At 41.2% G+C, this 18,131-nt stretch overlaps 1 protein-coding gene across 1 annotated transcript in view; it reads right to left on the bottom strand.

Annotated features, from left to right (window-relative positions):
• Window positions 1–18,131, bottom strand: part of PIK3C2G (phosphatidylinositol-4-phosphate 3-kinase catalytic subunit type 2 gamma) — a 372,244-nt gene that overhangs the window by 108,080 nt on the left and 246,033 nt on the right. The window contains exons 23-25 of the mRNA XM_034782026.1: window positions 14,946–15,075; window positions 13,409–13,545; window positions 10,440–10,609 (exon numbers count right to left, since the gene is read on the bottom strand). Coding sequence (XP_034637917.1) covers window positions 10,440–10,609; window positions 13,409–13,545; window positions 14,946–15,075 — 437 coding nt within the window. The remainder of the gene's footprint in view (window positions 1–10,439; window positions 10,610–13,408; window positions 13,546–14,945; window positions 15,076–18,131) is intronic.

The following is an 18,131-nucleotide window of genomic DNA, read 5'->3' as shown; positions in this document are numbered from 1 at the left end:
CCTGCACTCTGACTCACTGGAAGATCAGGCATCTCCTCACCACTCACATCCTCACTGGGGCCGGGAGGCTCACCGTGAACATTTGTGTCTATGTATCTCAGGAGAGCTCCTTCCTGCTTAGATAGAAAAGCTTCCTTTGATTTCTTTCTTTTTCTGAATGCTGTCCCAGAGGGGCGTTTTCTTCTTTCACTCAGGACTGCTTTTCTGTGCCAGCTATAGTGGCTCTCAACACCCAATTGAAGGGGACAAATAAGCAGACTGGTAGCAGGGCCTGAGTGAGGTAAGATATCAGCATCTTAAGGGCCTAACTGGCTCCTACTACTTCAGTTGGCTGCCTGTTCTCCTCAAATGGGTTCACGGAAGCAGCAGGAAACAGGAAGCTCACTGAGAAGCTGGTTTTAATCAGTCCAGGTTCCTGGGGGTGCTAGAGAGGTACATAAGAGGTTCCTCCTCCTCTCTCTCCCTGCAGCTCCTGCTGCTTTCTGTTATTCCCTCTCACCTTTTCTCCTGCCTGCCTGTTAGGTCTCTTGTGCCCTCCTTCCTTCAGCACAGCACTCCACCATCTCTGTGCATCTAGAGCAGAGAGAATACATATACACCAGCAGGAGACACAATTTTCTACACTCTGGGTCCTAGTGGCACCCCACCACAGTCTGGCATCTGAGACGGCTGCCTCAGTTCGCCTCATGATAAGGCCAGCCCTGTCTGAGAGCCACTGAACCAAACTGTAAACCCTGTATATAATGGAAACAACTTTAAGCCACCCCTAGTTCCAGCACCTATGCAGTTCAACAAGTTATGTGATATGAAAATGTTAACCTCATTTTTAAACATTGTTTCAAATGAAGGCTACCAATAAATTTGGCTACAAATTTTGAATACCTCATTTTGTACATTTGTGATAATTCACTTAATTTACTTTAAAAAAAATAATCAGATGTATTCATCACCCTACTGTTAATGAGATGTTTGTACCTGTCATGTAGATGCAAGTCTTTCAATCCGGGGATGAATGTTTGACAAGGAAACTTGGAGTATCTTTCCAATGCTCAGCTGCTTGAGGTATTTTGTTTTCGTTGCAGTCATCACTGAAAATCCAGTTTTGCAGGGGTATGTGGAATGGAACAGGAGCAAAGTTTTGACAGTGAATTCACCAAGTTGTGGGTATTCACTTCTGACTTTGATCCAGAAAACAGGTCACTTCATGAAACTGTAACTTCAGACCCTCATCACTTGATAGTTCCAGCAACTTATCCTCTAATGATAGCGACAGAGAGTTCTCAGGTCCTCGAGAGGAAAATGGACCATGAACCCATTGCTTTCCTTTTTGTGGATCAGAGTCTGATGAGAAATAGTCCTCAAATGTTTGGAGAGTTGATTTTAGATGGGATGCAATATTTTGGGTAGGAGAGGCAGATCCACACCTTTACTATCATCAATAGCCAGAAATGCAAAAAATGGGAACATGTCATAACAGTTGCACCTGACTCTCTTTCCAGACTTGAGCACTTTTTCTATTTTTTTTTAAAAAGGCTATGAACTTGTCAGCCAATACAAAGACACTCACCATACTCTGCCAAATATGCAAGTTTGATGATCCATTGTAAATCCTGAAAGTATGCTGCCAGAGGAGACTTCTTTTGAGACAGAAAGGCTTCAAGTTCACATACACTTGGTTTAATATTTTGCCACGGGATAACCACCACACTTCAGCGTGTAAGAGTAAGTGGTGGTCAGACCCCATTTCTTCACACATTGTAGCAAAGAGGTGAGAATTGAGTCCATTTGCTTTCACAACATTCACAATTTTAACAACTATACCAAGGACATACATTTCTCGGCTACCAAGACCTTTTGATAAATAAAGCAGTGTGCTTGAGCAGTTGGTGCAACTTTCATCACTCTCGCCACTACAGCTGAATATCTGCCTGTCATTGTGGCCGCTCCATCAGTGCAAATTCCAATCCCGTGATCCTACTGAAGTCCTGTCCTCTCACATACTCATCTAGGACACAAAATATTTCAGCACCTGTTGTGTTTTGTGGCAGTTCATCTCAGCAGAGTAGATCTTTATGAAATGCACCATCATAGGCATAGGCATCCCATAGGCGCACATAAACAATAAGAACTGCTGTGTTAGAAATGTCTGTTGTAACTGAATTACAAACCAGCTTAATACTCTCACCCTTTCCATCAACTGAGCTTTGATATCGGTAGAAGTGGTATAGCTTGACTTTAGTAAGGCTTTTGATACGGTCTCGCATGACCTTCTCATAAACAAACTAGGGAAATACAACCTAGATGGAGCTACTATAAGGGTGCATAACTGGTTGGGAAACTGTTCCAGGAAGTAGTTATATCAGTGGTTCACAGTCAAGCTGGAAGGGCATATCAAGGGGATCCCTGCAGGGATTGGTTTTGGGTCTAGGTCTGTTCAGTAGCATCAATGATTTAGATAATGGCATAGAGAGTACACTTCAAGTTTGTTGACGATACCAAGCTGGGAGGGGCTGCAGATGCTTTGGAGGATAGGATTAAAATTCAAAATGATTTGGACAACTGGAGAAATGGTCTGAAGTAAATAGAATGAAATTAAATAAGGACAAATGCAAAGTACTCCACTTAGGAAGGAACAATAAGTTGCACACATACAAAATGGGAAATGACTGCCTAGGAAGGAGTACTGCAGAAAGAGATCTGGGGGTCAAGCTAAATATGAATCAACAGCATAACACTGTTGCAAAAAAGCAAACATCATTCTGGGATGTATTAGCAGGAGTGTTGTAAGCAAGACATGAGAAGTAATTCTTCTGCTCTACTCTATGGTGATCAGGCCTCAACTGGAGTATTGTGTCCAGTTCTGGGTGCCACATTTCAGGAAAGATGTGGACAAATTGGAGAAAGTCCAGAGGAGAGCAACAGAAATGATTAAAGGTCTAGAAAACATGACCTATGACGAAAGACTAAAAAAAAAAATGGCTTTGTTTATTCTGGAGAAGAGAAGGGAAGACATGTTAACAGTTTTCAAGTACATAAAAGGTAGTTATGAGGAGGAGGAGGGAGAAAAATTGTTCTCATTAACCTCTGAGAACAGGGCAAGAAGTAATAGGCTTAAATCGCAGCAAGGATAGTTTAGATTGGACATTAGGAAAAACTTCCTAACAGTCAGGGTGGTTAAGCACTAGCATAAATTGCCCAGTTATGGAATCTCCATAACTGGAGATTTTTAAGAGCAGGTTAGACAAACACCTGTCAGGGATGGTCTAGATAATACTTAGTCCCGCCATTAGTGCAGGGGGCTGGACTAGATGACCTCTCGAGGTCCTTTCCAGTCCTATGATTCGATGATTCTATGATCTTCTGCAATATCAGTGATTCAACATGACTATCATTTGACAGCTGCATCACCCAAGACTTTGTGATAGGCATCTATTACAAAAGGCATGATTAGTTCTTCATCAATCGTAAATAGCAATTTGCATTTAGCTATGCGTAGGGATAGCAGCTATGATGCTTTTATATCAGACCTTTATTTGATGTTATGGTGGTGTGCAGTAGTTGCTTTTTCCCTTTCATGTCATCTCGCTTCCGTTGGAAGAATTCCATTGGCTTTTCTTTTAAATTCGGATGTTTAGTTTCAAGGTGTCAAATCATTTTTGAAGGTTTCATAGCATCATTGCTCAGAGTTGTGCCACACATAACACAGAGAGGTTTTGGGCATTTTACATCCTCACTTTCAACAAACCCATACTTAAATGTAAGACTCATCATATTTTTGATTGACGGATGAACATTTCCTTTTCTAACACTTCTTCCTGATCATATTTGGAGTCACTCACATCTCTATTATGTTTTTCTGAACTTTTGTTAGTTCTGAAAAATAGATGCAGAGGTAATTGCTTTGACAGTGACATTGTCTAGTTTAGCTAAGTAAAATTTTTACTAGGACTTAAATTTTTCTCGCCGCTTTCTGTTAATTACTTCCTTCCAACAAATGAATGCAAATATGATTTGCATATCAGTACCAGGGGCACCAGTGTCAACCCAGTCGATTTATTTAAGATGTCCAAAAATAATTGAATGAATTCAGTGATGTAAAATGCAAGTACAAAAAAACTTTACATTTTAAATATTAATATTCTGTGTTAGGGAAATCTGAGTGACTGGCAAGGAGGCTGCCATGGACTGGCACCCAGTCCTTGGAATGGTCATTGAGAATCACTGCACTAGACTATGTAAGAGAGTATAGCCCCTCTAGAATACTGTGACAGGCTGCTTGACTCCCTGCTGGATGGCACCACCTCCTGGTGATTCTGGGGATTAACTCAGTCAGGCCGACACCCCTTCCAGTGGTTACACCCTTTCAGTTTCTCCTCTGCAGCTCTTCTTTCACTCTTGGGAACTGCAGCTGTCCTCTTCATGACTCAGCCCTCTGTCCAGGTCACTATTCTTCCAGGGGGAAAGCACATCAAGGTTCCGTTTTTTAGCAATCTCAGGCAGTCTTCTGCTTCACTGCCTCACAGTGCCACTCCTGCAGTGACTGGCAGGGGAACCTGGGCTCACCCTCTATCCAGGTTCTGGTTCAGGGACCCTCTACACAGCAACAAGGCCAATTTCCTGCACCTTGTTGCCTTTACCTGAGTCACTTCCATAACTCCTGGCCCTCCCCACTCCTCTGGTTTTGACAATCTCTTCACTCCCTCCTCCCAGGGAGTAACTTTAGGCAACTTGTCTCTGTAGCCCTAAAGCAGTCCTCCCTGAAGCCTTCTCCCTGCATCCCCTTCTGCTTTCAGTTTCCTGTCTTTTGGAGAAGCCCCACCTGCCCATCATAGGTGAGCTTCTCTCTAATTGGCTGCCTCCAGCCTACCCTCTTCCCCCCTTAGCAGACTAATTCAGCTCTTGTAGGGCCAGTGTGGGGAGTACACCCCATCACAGATACCCAAGTGGCACATGGGATAAAGTGGTGGAAGGGCGGGTTGCAATTAAAAACAATGATGATATAGTACAGAAGATAGGTCAATATTTTTTCCATCAGTTATTTACTGTTGATTGTGATGTGGAACTTCCTGTTTCCAAAGGCATTTATATAAGAATTCACAGGGTGGTCTTAAAAAAAGAGAGAGAAGTCTCCAAAGGGGAAGATATGGAGCCACTCAAACTCACATGCAGTACACCACCAGACTGGAAGGAATTCCACTGGACCAGAACTGGAAGGAATTCCACTGGTGGTTCCAAAGGCGATAAACAACACCACACTCTAGCCCAGATAATTACTAATGAGACTATACAATAACCTCCTCAAAACAGCAACTGTTCCTGAAGACTGGAAAGTAGTTAATGCAGTGCTTCAGCTTCAAATCAGAGCCACAGGGGATACTGGGAATTACAGACCAGTGAGCTTCTCCTCAGTTTCAGGGAACTCAATTGAGCATGTAATTAAGGAGAAAGCAGAACATTACGCTTGGATAATAAAAACAGATCGGGACAAACCAACACAGCTTCGGTAAAGGAAAATATGTGCCTCACTAAACTGTTAGGGTACTTCACAGAAATAATAAATTAAAACATAGATACAAAAGAGACTAGTGGACATAAATTTACTCTGATTTCAAAAAGCATTTGATGAGTTCCCTCCATATGAGACTATTAAAGAAAATAAATAACCAAGGGTGAAGTATTATGCAGGATTAATAAGTGGGTGAGGCATAGACAACACAGTAACAATAAATAACTAGTCTTCAAAGTGGAGAAAGATAAGTGTGTCCTAAAGCCAGTATTGGGACTCATATTTCTCAGTAGAGGAGGCCTAAATTTCCAAAAGTGACTAGTGCTTTTGAATGCCTAACTTGAAACACCTAAAAAGGGCTGATTTTCAGAAATGCTGAGCACCTGTCCTCTGAAATTCAGGCCCCTTTAAGGTGTCTCAAATTGGCCTATCCAAAAGTTGAAACTGCCCCAAATCATTTTTGAAAATGTAGGCTCCAATTCTGCGAAGACATATGTGGATGCTTAACTTTAAATACCTGAGTAGCTTCATTAACTTCAGTGAAACCACCCAAGCACTTAAATTTAAGAATATGAAGTCTTTGCATGTCTCTGGCCTTTGTTTTTTTGGAGGAGGACAGGTGTAGCAAGTGAAGGAAGTTGGCTGATGACTTGAAACTCTTCAGGTTAATGAAAACTAAGAACTGTAACTCCAAATCTACATAAAGTGACGGATTGGCAGTATGATATAGGATAGAATTTAACTTAGATAAAGGTAATAAACAGAGTTGGCCAAAAATTTTCCAAGGAAAGTTTTTTCATCAGTAAATAGGTTTAAATGAAAAGTGGCATTTCTCCCCCCCCCTTTCTTATTCTTCTCAAACTGGAAAAAGCAGAAAAACAGTAAAAAGGATGGGGAAAAACCCCACTTTCCCATATTTTTGATGGAAAATTAGAATTTCCCAATGGGAACATTCTAAAAGGGATTCTTCACACAACACAGAGTCGATCTGTGTAACTCTTTGCCAGAGGATGTTGTGAAGGCCAAGACTATAACAGGGTTCAAAAAAAGAACTAGATAAGTACATGGAGGATAGGTCCATCAATGGCTATTAGCCAGGATGGGCAGGGATGGTGTCCCTAGCTTCTATTTGCCAGAAGCTTGGAAGGGGCGACACTTGATGATTACCTGTTCTGTTCGTTCCCTCTGAAGCATCTAACTTTGGCCACTGTCAGAAGACAGGATACTGGGCTAGATGGACCTTTGGTCTGACCCAGTATGGCCATCCTTAGGTTCAGCCAGCTCTAATAATAAACATTGTCAAAAAACAAAACAAAATACAACACAACAGAAAGAGCAAAATTTAATATCTGGGAAAGACATAGGGGTCTTTGAGGAGATCAGTGAAGGCATATAGGCAGCAATTAAACAGGACAACTGTGTGCATTGAAAAAGGATGGGAAATTACACATACATTACTATGCCATGACAAAAATATCGTATAACCTGGATTATCTCATTTTATTTGAGATGGCCACCTAGTCAATAGCAGTGACTGGAAAACTACCAAGAAAGGTGTTGAAAATGGCTGGAGAAGCGTAAGACTGCTAAATCTAGGATTGTATCAGAGAGCACCGCATTTAAATAAATCCTTTATTGCCTAATCCTCCAAAGCAGAAGAGTTCAAGAGGAATTGGTTAGAACCAGAAAAATAAAAAGATTAACCCCTTCTTCTTACATTGTCCTGTGTACCTCCGCTAAAACCACTTCTGCATAGGGATCCAGGAAGGACAAACAAGTCCTCCCACAATACACTATACACCAATTGCTAGAATTGTTCCTGTTGGTGAAGCACTAAGAGCTCTGGGATATACATACCCCCATTAATTCTAGCACTGAACACATGCAGCTGCTATGTCAGAATAGATGTGGGTATACTGGGGCATGTGTGGCTCTGTAGTATGGGCTCTTGGAGGCAGGCTTGGCTAACATGCAATCACATGTGCACAAGCCAGTATGTGGGTACACATTGCAGCATAGACTTATCCTCAGAAAACACCTCTAGTGACCTCAACAGGGGCAGGGAGTACAGGCCTACCTCAAAATGAGAACACAGGATACTCAATACTATTAAAGTACAGGAAATTTTGAACAAATAAATGGTAATTACTTCTTCACACAGTTTGAATTCTGTGGAATTCACTGCCTTAGGGTCAAAAGCTGGGGCTCGATTAAAGAAAGGTGTGTAATTTTATTACCACTAACAAAATGTGTAGCTTTGTAAGATAAAATAAAAGATAATGAAATCTCATGTTTTAGTCTGTAAATCTCCTATGGGACTCAAAAAGTAATGTTCCTCCAGAGCACTTTAAAGATCAGATAGACAGACTACAAGCTCTTTAAGGCAGGAATGTTCACTAAATCCCACTGAAGACAATGGGACTTTTTCTACTGATTTCAATGGGTGTAGGATTGGGCTCTAAATGGAGAGACTCAGTACATAAAATGTAATGAGGAGGATACTGGACTGGAGCAGGTATTGATCCCTTTCCATTGCCAAATTATGTTTGCTATGTTTTCAAAAGAAATGTTTTCCTGAAAATTCTCATGTCTGGTCTGAATCATATTACTTTCAAAGGATTATTTTCAGAGTCGAGAGTGGACTGAATGGAAGGAATCACTGCCCTGTATAGAGTGTTACATAAGTCTTCAGGCTACTATAAATCTTTCAGTTTATTTACAATAAAAAGAGTACTCTTACTTGCAGAAGACTGTGGAAGGCATTTGCTTATGATACTCTGAAGGACAAATGTTTGCTAATCACAAAACTCCCCACACATTTATTGAGAATACACAATGGGCATTTATATCTGTGGTAAGCAAGCAAATTATTTTTCTAAGAAAAGAGAGACCAGGGTACGGTAATTAATATGGAGTGGGGACTCCTTTTCCTGCAAGCCTTTGCTATAAATGCGTTGAAGAAAAATGTAACCACAGTGTGATATAAGGATTACTTGCATGAGTCAAGATTTGTAAGATCAGATGCTGCTGATCTTTAAAGTTGCCTAAGCTACCTCACTGCAATGCATATAAATTGTATTAAACAACAAAGCATAATAAGAGAGTCATCACAAATATAGTGTTGAGGATTTTAAAAAAGTTTGCAGGTGTTTTTATGGACATCACTTTAGTGGTTCAACGGAGGTAAATTACTGATTTAGGGCATGGTCAAAAGGCAGATAACTTTTGGAGAACTGAGCTAAAAATCTACTAAAAGGTTACTTAAACATGGGGCTAACAAGTGAACTGCTTCAGGTCTGCATGTGGAAAAGGAATGGATAGATGCAAATAGCATCAAGTATTCACTTTGTGGGTGATGAAAGTCTGATATCCTTGTGTCACTAGTATCTGTCAGACACTACATTTGATGAAGAACACACAATGCTCATGTGTATTACAGCCATCTTTCTCAGACCTACTCAGTGTGCATGAGGGCAAGGAGTAAGCATATCGCTCCCTAGTGTCTACAGCCTACTGAAAATATAAGCCCTGTTCGTACTAAGGACACATGAATGAGTCACAAGTTATATAGTTTGGAATCTATTGAAAATAGAGCAAAATACTTGTATGGATGAAAAGGAACAAAATAGATGCTATTTAAATAAATGACTTATTTTTAAATGGTACTTCTAGATTTAACAAAGCTGTATAATATCATTACATTATTTTATAATAAAAATAATAGCTATAGCATTCCTGTCTAAACTTTGGGCATTGGGCCTTCTGCTGCCCTCCAGGGGCCAAATCTTTCCCTCCTCAATCATTTTGCCCTTAGGCAAAAGTACCCTTCAAGTAAGCTCCGGATAGACTCGAGTGGCAGCTTTGGCTGAGTAACAGATGCAGCACTTGACTCTGGGTGTGTATGTATGTCTCTTTGTGACTCTACTGTGTATTATTCTTTCCACAGAAAATTGATAAAATTAAGGGAGCCCCTTGAATGACTGATGATGATTTTGAGCACTGCAAATAAATCTTTTGTCTGCATGGTTCAGAACTAATTAGCCCCATCAGCTTCCTTCATACCAGTACGCCCACACTTATTTCTGTCTAATATGCTGGAAGACAAGGGGAAAAAAAGGAATGATTAACTCAAGCTGATTCATTCTGGGATGGGTCAGGTGATTATGAGGACAAGTGAAGGAAGGACTCCACACATCAATCTGATTGTCAGTGCCAGGGAGATATTTTTATCCATCATATATACTGTTATACAGTTTATCTCATATTTTTGGGGTGTATTGAAATGTCTATGCACACTTCTAGTTATCATTTCATCCTAATTCATCCTTTCATAATCAAGAATGGAACTAAAATAGGTATGGCAAGTACTTACTTATCCACAGAATATGTACAGCCTGAAAGTGAGAGCATCCACACAACTCAACTCCGACTAGTTGGGATCAATACTTGGGGTGTAAATCATGGGCCCCATTGACATCGCTGGGGCCACGATTTCACCCTATGTGCAGGAGTGTAGTTGATCCTGCATGCCCAGTCAGTGTTTGGTCTCTATGCTAAAAGTGACAATTACATCCAGCTGTGGGATTGGATTTGTGCTATGGACACCTGCCCACTAGAAAAAAAAAATGAGACCACGGACTGTTTTCTCATAGGCCCGCCATCAGATGGTAACTACTTCTGGCCACTGCTGAACTGGATCAAACTCATACTACTGACCTAAAAGAGAAAATCTCCATATCCCATTACTAATTCTTTCAGACCTCTCCCGATAAGGTTTTAAGAATGCTACAACATGCTGTGTATGATACCTCTAGAGATTCGGGGCGGGGGGGGAGCAAGGACTCATTTACCATTTTCATCTATGTTTTAGAATACTGAAGTTTTATCAGAACACTGTTTAAACTTTATAATTAATGTTATTGTAGATACCAACCTTTTTATGCTTCCAAATTTTTGTGCATGACCTAAAATCTTTCCAAAATCTATATGGAACATGTGGCCAGTGTTTGTCAGCATGATGTTGTCATTGTGTCGGTCACAGACTCCCAGAATGAAGGTAACAACGCACCAGCCAGCACAGGAATGAAAGAAATTCTTTATTGCCTAATTAATCAAAACAAAAACACAAAGAAGAAATATACAGTAATGTATTTTTGTGATACTAACACAAATACCAAGTCCTACAAGCTCTTGTGCACATGCTTAAAGCTAAATACAGGCCTAAGTGTTTGCAGGTTCTGGACCGAAACTAATAACATGGGAACTGCCATAGTACAACAGACCAATGGTTCATCTAGACATTTCTATCGCCAGCAGTGACTTATTTTGGATAGTTTTTTTGCATTTAGGTGGAACCTTTCACTCAAGAACTCACTGAACTTTACAAACATTAATTAATGAAGCCTCACAACATCCCTGGGCAAGGAATCCGACCTCCATTTTACAGAGCAGTAAACTCAAATATAGTAAGGTTAAGTGAACTACCCAAAGTATCAGAGATTCAGTGGCAGACCTAGGAATACATGACAAGGAGTCCTGATGCCTAAACCCCTGCTCTAACCATTTGATACTCACAAAGACTATGTCTACACTGCATGCTTCTTTTGGCAGCATGTAGAGTATGTACTCAGGTAGCGCCCAGCACGGGTTCAAGTATCAGTGTAGACCGTGAGGCACAGTTTAGACAACTAGAGTACAGACACGTCTGAAGGGTACCCGAGTACATACTATACATGGCTCTCTACTAGCGCAAACCATGTAGAGTCCTGCTGCCGCCCAGCAGTTGGAGACTTTCCCCACCACAGGAAAAGACTCTAGCAGCTGGGAAAGGCACCAGCAGTGGGGAAAAGCTCGGTGGGGGGAGAGGAGGAAGAGTAGCAGCAAGGAAAGGCTCCAGCAGCTCCCTGCTGGCTAGAGCCCTTCCCCACCACAGGGAAAGACTCTGGCAGTGGGAAAAGACTCTGGCAAGGGGAAGGCAGTGGGGAAAGGCCACACTGTCATGGGTAAGTACACGTACTGCATACGCCACTGAAAGTGATGTGTAGTGTATATGCAGCCTTATGGACTGATCCAAAGCTTTCCACTGACTTCAGTGGATATTGTACAGCACTTCTATGCTTCAGAAGAAGATAAAAATCTCCCTCAAATGAACCTGTCTAACCCATCCCAACTGCCCCATGCCATATCACAGATAAGAGGAGAGGGAGAAGAGAATTCTTCCTAACTCTAGATGGTGATCAGATTTATACAAAGCCCATGCAGGTTTTATCTTAGCTACTACCGTGTAACAACCACAGATAGCATTCTTAATTGTAAGGGCCTGAACCTCCTGGGAATCTTACTAAGCTATCTGTCTCAATAATCATGTGAGCCATTTATATGCAGACTCTATAAAACCTAATTCACAATCATTAAGTTCTTGGTCAAAACCTCAGTGCATACAGTACTGTACCATCTTTATACTATACTATCCAATATAAATAATTGTTTGAGTACTGATATTACTGTAGTATTATGGTGCTAAATCTAGTGACTGATTTTGATGATAGCACTGTGGAGTGATTAGACCACAGCACGAGAACTCAGGATGCCTGGGGCGTATTCCTGACTGTGCCACTTAGTCGCTAGGTGGCTTTGGAGACATCACTTCACCTTTCTGTGCCTTCGTTTGCCCAACTGTAAAATGAGTATAATAAAGCTTACTCACCTATGTGAGTTCAGTATTCAAGTGCAAAGTCTTAATAGCAAGAGAAAAGAAATGGTGAGAGCAGGATACAAACAATTATACAGACCTCCTGCGCAATCAGAAATGCCTATTTCATTTCTTTCCAAAAAAAAAAAAAAAAAAAAATGAACATTATGCGTAGCAAATGGTTTTTTTTTTTTAAGAACATTCCATGTTATTTGACTTACTAAAAACTCAACAAAACTGGATTTTTGACTGATAATTGATAGCTGTCTCAATTTTCAATCAAAATGTCAGCAGCACCTTTACTGTAAATATATATGGTAATAATGATTACATTAAAGCTGCTTCTAAAAGTTTAGATTGAAAATTTGGATAAATAAATACACAACCAACCAACCAACCACCCACCACTACATTCTGGCAAAAAAATGTATACATTGATGCCTCCAATTAAGCATCAAATTAGATGTCTCATTTTCAGAGGAGCTCAGCACCTGGAGCTCTCTTTAAATTGGGCAAAAAGTTTGGCTGCTAATCTACTGCAGGTACGGGGATGTGTTCAAAAATTCCCCAGGACGCTAAAAATTTCAAAGCCTTTTTTGTGAACCTCAGGACAAGCCCCGCCTAAAAAGAATGTGCAAAAGTGACTTCATGGCTTCTTTGTTTTAAGAGGGAAACCTCTGCTTGTGCAGTTTCCCCAATTTCCTGGATGATTTATAACCTGATGCGTAACACCAGTTTGCATAAAACCAGATGCTTTACACAGGATCCCATAATGTAAAAGGACAAGCATGACCTGATATCTCATATTACTGGGGGAATTCAATGAAATACAGTTTTCTAAAAGTGTGACATTTTCAAGCACAGAAAAGATACTGTCTGTGTGATTATATATAAAACACCATATCTCACTATCTGGATAAAAAAATTACTCTAGGTTCAGTGTCTATTTACTTAATTTTGTCTTCAACTTCTTCTTACTTCACCTTTGTATCTCCAAGTATGGTATTTTCCTAACTTTTCTTATCGTTATTGAAAAAACACTGCACTGAATCTGGTCCCTTGCAATCTGGCCAAAGAAATGGATGTGCCATTTCAGAAGACTTGATGGTATGTGTGATCTGTTTTCCCTGACTTCAGGAGATTGTGCATATCACCATTTGCTTTTTCATTTGTAAAATAAACAATTTATGCAATGTTCCATTTTAATATACCTCTTGGTAACTTGATTCCAAAGGATGATGATGACTGAACCATTTTTTAATTGTGTTTTCCTTCAATGGTCCTATCAATCCAGACTCCCTGTGGATCTTGGCTAGAGTTGTAGCATCTGACACCATCTGCACTAGTCCTAATCAGAGAGAAGGAGTTCACATGAAAAACTCACAATTTTAAAAAGGGGCAGAGTGTTTATTAATCTGCATCGCACTGTATCATATCACCCCATGGAGAGAATTATACACACATTTCAATTAACCATAAAAGTCTACATGGTATTAGATGATCTAGAAAAAGGAAGATTGGGAGCTTCTCTTCGCCCTGCCTCATAAAACAAGAACAAAGGGCTATTCAATGAAATTAAAGCTAACAAATTAAAAACTGATCAATGGAAATGCTTTTCCACACAATGCACAACTAGATTGTGGTGTTCACTGCCAAATGACATCATGGAGCCCAATAATTTAGCAAGATTCAAAGCATTGGGAGGATAAAGATTGTGAGGTGCTCAGATACTCTGGTCATGGGGGCCACAGAAGTACCTAAAATAGACAGACATCCAGAGTTTATTCTCATGCCCGCCCTGAATCCTTTAAAAAATATCAAATTGAGAGTTAGTGTAATGGAGGGAAACTAATTATAGCATCTTCCTTCTCCAGATAAAATATTTTATGGTTACTTTTTGAAGGGGAATCTTTCTAGTTCTGCCTTGTTCATGGAAAGAAAGGATGAAGAGGATCCCTTTCCAGTTCCCATCAACCACCTGCCACATCCCTGAATCCGCCATGGGTCCTGCAGGCCACCCATTCCCCAAACTTTCTCTGCAGCGTGGCTCAAAAGGCCGAAAATGCTGTATTTTTCATTTCTGTACTGTAGGTAACCTGGTTGCTTCAGCTCTTTATTGTGCTAGAATTATTTTCAGTAAAAAAGTCTATTGCCATCAGTAAATTTCTTTAGCAAGTAACTGGCATCTTTGCTATGGCTTTGTTACAACAACCATAAAAGAAAGGAATAAATAAAGCTTTCATATGAGCCAAGCTAGCCTTAAGCAGTATGAACAGCAAGGGTGGTATTTCAAACAACACTGGGAGGTTTCTGGAACTTTATTAGTCTATAGCCGAAACCTAAATAAGGGCCAGATTTGCAAAGGAGCTCAGCACCCAGTAATTCCCACTGCAACACTTCTGATCAGGTTTTCAGAAGTTCTTATTTGCTGCCTAAATGGGAGGTTTTTCTGAGAGTCCAAGAACAGTTATGGATGCCAAGGCTTTAAATTCAGGCCTGGGTTGCTACAAAACTTCACTAGCTTGGGTTCTATTTCTGCTGAAGGGGGAAAAAAAAAGTTAACCTCCCTAAATCTGCAAAGATGTTTAGGACCCAACTGAGGGTGGTTCTGCGCACTCTTTTCCCTCAAAGGGAAAAAAGAAAAGACACTTTCAAAAAGAAATACTGAAGGGAGGAGTGCTGTTGTATTACTGGTTTACATGAGATATGAATAATGTAATACATGCATCCTTTCTAATCTGTACTGACCTTGGCCTTTTCCTGTAGATAAACACTTATAAATGATCATTTGCATATCAAGTCCCTCCTGAAGCCAAATTCTGTCCATCACACGAATAATCTGCAGAACCAGCATATCCTGACGTAGATCATCTCCCACCTGTGAAAAGGGCATGTGAAATTTGAGTTTCTCCTTGAATCCCAAAGAGAGACACTCTTCTCTCTCTTTTCCAGGCCAAAAGCCCCAGCTACCTCCATTTTACAGTAAAGCCCTGCAGTTTTGCTCAAGGTGTTCATACTATATCAGAAGGAAGAAAGAATGGGATGACTTATACAGACAAGAAGTGTTTTGGCAACCACACTAACGGTACCATATGCCTTTTTGCCTGCTGCAACCTTTCAGTTTATTACTCACATGGAAATTACTGGTCTTTCACATGCAGTCGGGAGCTTGGATCCTTGTTTAGTTAAATTTCAAAATCCATCCAATAGCAGATCCCTTTTCAGGAATTAGAGTACAAGTATTTGGCCTGACACTACACATCACAACTCAGTATTTCTAGCAGGCTACAGGGCAACCTTATTACACTTACAAATGGTTTCCCTGACATGATTCAGAACCAGTTTCAATCAGCATTTTCTTGCTGACTGCTCCCCACATGGAGTCTGTTGAACAACAATCTTAGAGAAATCGGCCTTTGCGTCTTGTAATTAATGAAGGGATTATTTTCTACCGTAGCTGGGTAAATGGCCCATAAAACAAAAGCTCTGCTATTCATCCCCTCCTCCTCAATGTCTAAATTGCATCTGGATTTTACTGGTATTTTCAAGCCTTCATCAGGAAAATCTTTCATAAATTGTAAGCTTTAGTTACATTACAATGATTTGTTCTTTTATTATGTTCCTTTTACAGAAGCAACCTAGTCTACAGGCATTTAATGAGAGGACATCAATTTCCCCCTATTTTTTTAAAAATCCATTTCCCTTTTTTACAGCTAATCTTGATTCCAATTAATTATGCTCAGCAGCCAGACCTGAAGAGAATTTTTCCTGTGTTTCCTCACCACTGTTCGAAACAACAGTTACCATTTTATTTAAGCATTATCTATTACAAATAATGAAGCATATTATGAGCCAAATTATGGTTGCTGCTACATCGGTATGCTGGATAGAAGAAGGTGCAGGGAACTTCATAACACTATTGGCATCACTGCCAGTGTTCATTGCCCCAGAGGTGTACGTTGGGTGGGATGATGAGGCACCTGCCTCTCCTTCCACTTTAAGCCACTGGTTTGTTATGTAAGTAGTGCCAGGTATACAGCCTTTCCAAAGGTGACAAAGGCAGATGAGTGTGCTTACTCCAGTGTGGCCAGAAATGATATTCCTGTTCCTGGGCCATATGTGCATAAAATGCAAATTTCACCCTGGTGGTGTCTGTAGCATGAAATTTTTAGGCTTCTGTTTTCTGACTAGGGCACTTTCTAATTTCTAAGAACTGCCCCTTAACCCTTTGCTTGGAGGCAGCAACCATTTTGTGCTTTTCAGGTTGCTGTGGTCCATACAGAGAGCTCTCTCTCTCTTTCTCTCTCTCTCTCTGTCACTCACACACACACACACACACACACACACACACACACACACACATACACACCGTGCTTTCTCAAGGAGGCTTTCCTATTGTTGTTTCTCTTAATCTGAAACAGAAGTAATTTTAGACTGAAGGCAGATGTTTTTTCTCTTTGTGTATGGAAACATGACAATCCTGGGCTTACTTCCAAATACAACAGTGGATTACGCCAGCAATTAATCCATCCCAATACCATTATTAAGGTGGTGTACCTCCTCTATCATTCCACAACATGATTGCCATGGGGTGATGCTCTCCAGCACACCCCTTGTGGCCGCTCATGGTCCTAAAGGTATGTTGCACTTAGCAACTATTCAAGATTCTTTCAATCAATTACCCTGACTAGATTGGTAAAAAACAGGTACTTCCTCTCTCAGGGATGCAACCAAAATTTTCCTAAGATGGGAATCCAGAGCTCTCCCTCCATTGCCCTGAATCCAGTCCCACACCTCGCCTCCACCCCCGAACTCTTCCCTGCCGCTTCCCAATACCCAGTCCTGAGCAGTCTCATGCTGCCTTGGCACCAGATCCGTGCTCTCCCTCTTGCATCCAGCTCCACAAAAACTCTGCTCGTGCTGCCCCACACCCAGCCCAGTGCTCTTCCCCCCACATTGATCTGCCCCCAGCCCTGAGATCTCCCTCTTGCACCCAGCCCTACTCTGCTTTTCCCTGGGAACTGGGAGGGCCTGGCATTCATGGGTGTCAGAAGGACTGAGAAAGCAAAGGGCCCAAGCAGGCACACAGGGTTTCAAGGCCACTCAAATTTGGCCCAGCCACTCCTCATCATGCCAGCAGGGAAGAGGCTGTGGTGTTATGCTACCCAGCTTTGGTCAGGGACTAAGTGTGTGTGTGTGGGGGGGGAGCGCGGGGGGCTGGGCATCCTGCCCTCCCCCATTGCCACCCTTAGCCAGCTTCTTCCTCAGCTGTCCCTTTCCCCCCAGTGAGGTCTCAGGTGCAGGGTGTTCAGCAGGCTGCCTTCTCCTGCTAGTGGTGCCCTGCTAGAACATGAGGGAGGAGTGCCAGTCCCTTTCCTAAAACCCAATTGGCTGGGTGAGAAGAGAGCCTCTCTCTTGACTCTTTGCAAGGCTCCTGGCCCCAGACCTTTAAAGACACAGGGACAGGATTTCCTCCCAAGCACCACTCATTCCCAGGACCTGTTCCTCTCTCTAACTATCTCCTGAGTCATTGTATATACATCAGATCTTTCCAAATCTTAAAGGGCCATGCCACATGATGGGAATGGGCTGATCCCTTGGCACCACTACTCTATCACATTGACTCAGACTTGGAGAGCCAGAATTGAGTCCTATATGTTTTGTGCCAAATGCAGTCTTCAGCATGGTAGTATTTTATCTGCTAGACAGGGCTACTGTACAATTAAGTCCTTTCCCTGAACAGTTATTTCTCTGGACTTTGTCCTTAGACCTCAAGAAGGTAAATACACTATGTTATCCTTTACAGTTTAGCCTGAGTTAAAAGCACACCTTGTTTTCCTAGAATGCATTTGATTTTCTACCAATCAAAACCTTGGATGCTTTAATATATTTCCTTAATATACTGTACTTAAAGGTCTAGCCTCAAATAGGATT

The sequence above is a fragment of the Trachemys scripta genome, chromosome 1 (assembly GCF_013100865.1).
Source record: "Trachemys scripta elegans isolate TJP31775 chromosome 1, CAS_Tse_1.0, whole genome shotgun sequence".
In the NCBI taxonomy this organism is placed as follows: domain Eukaryota; kingdom Metazoa; phylum Chordata; order Testudines; family Emydidae; genus Trachemys; species Trachemys scripta.
Note: the sequence above shows the minus strand (reverse complement) of the source record. Positions and strands in the feature narration are given on the sequence as shown.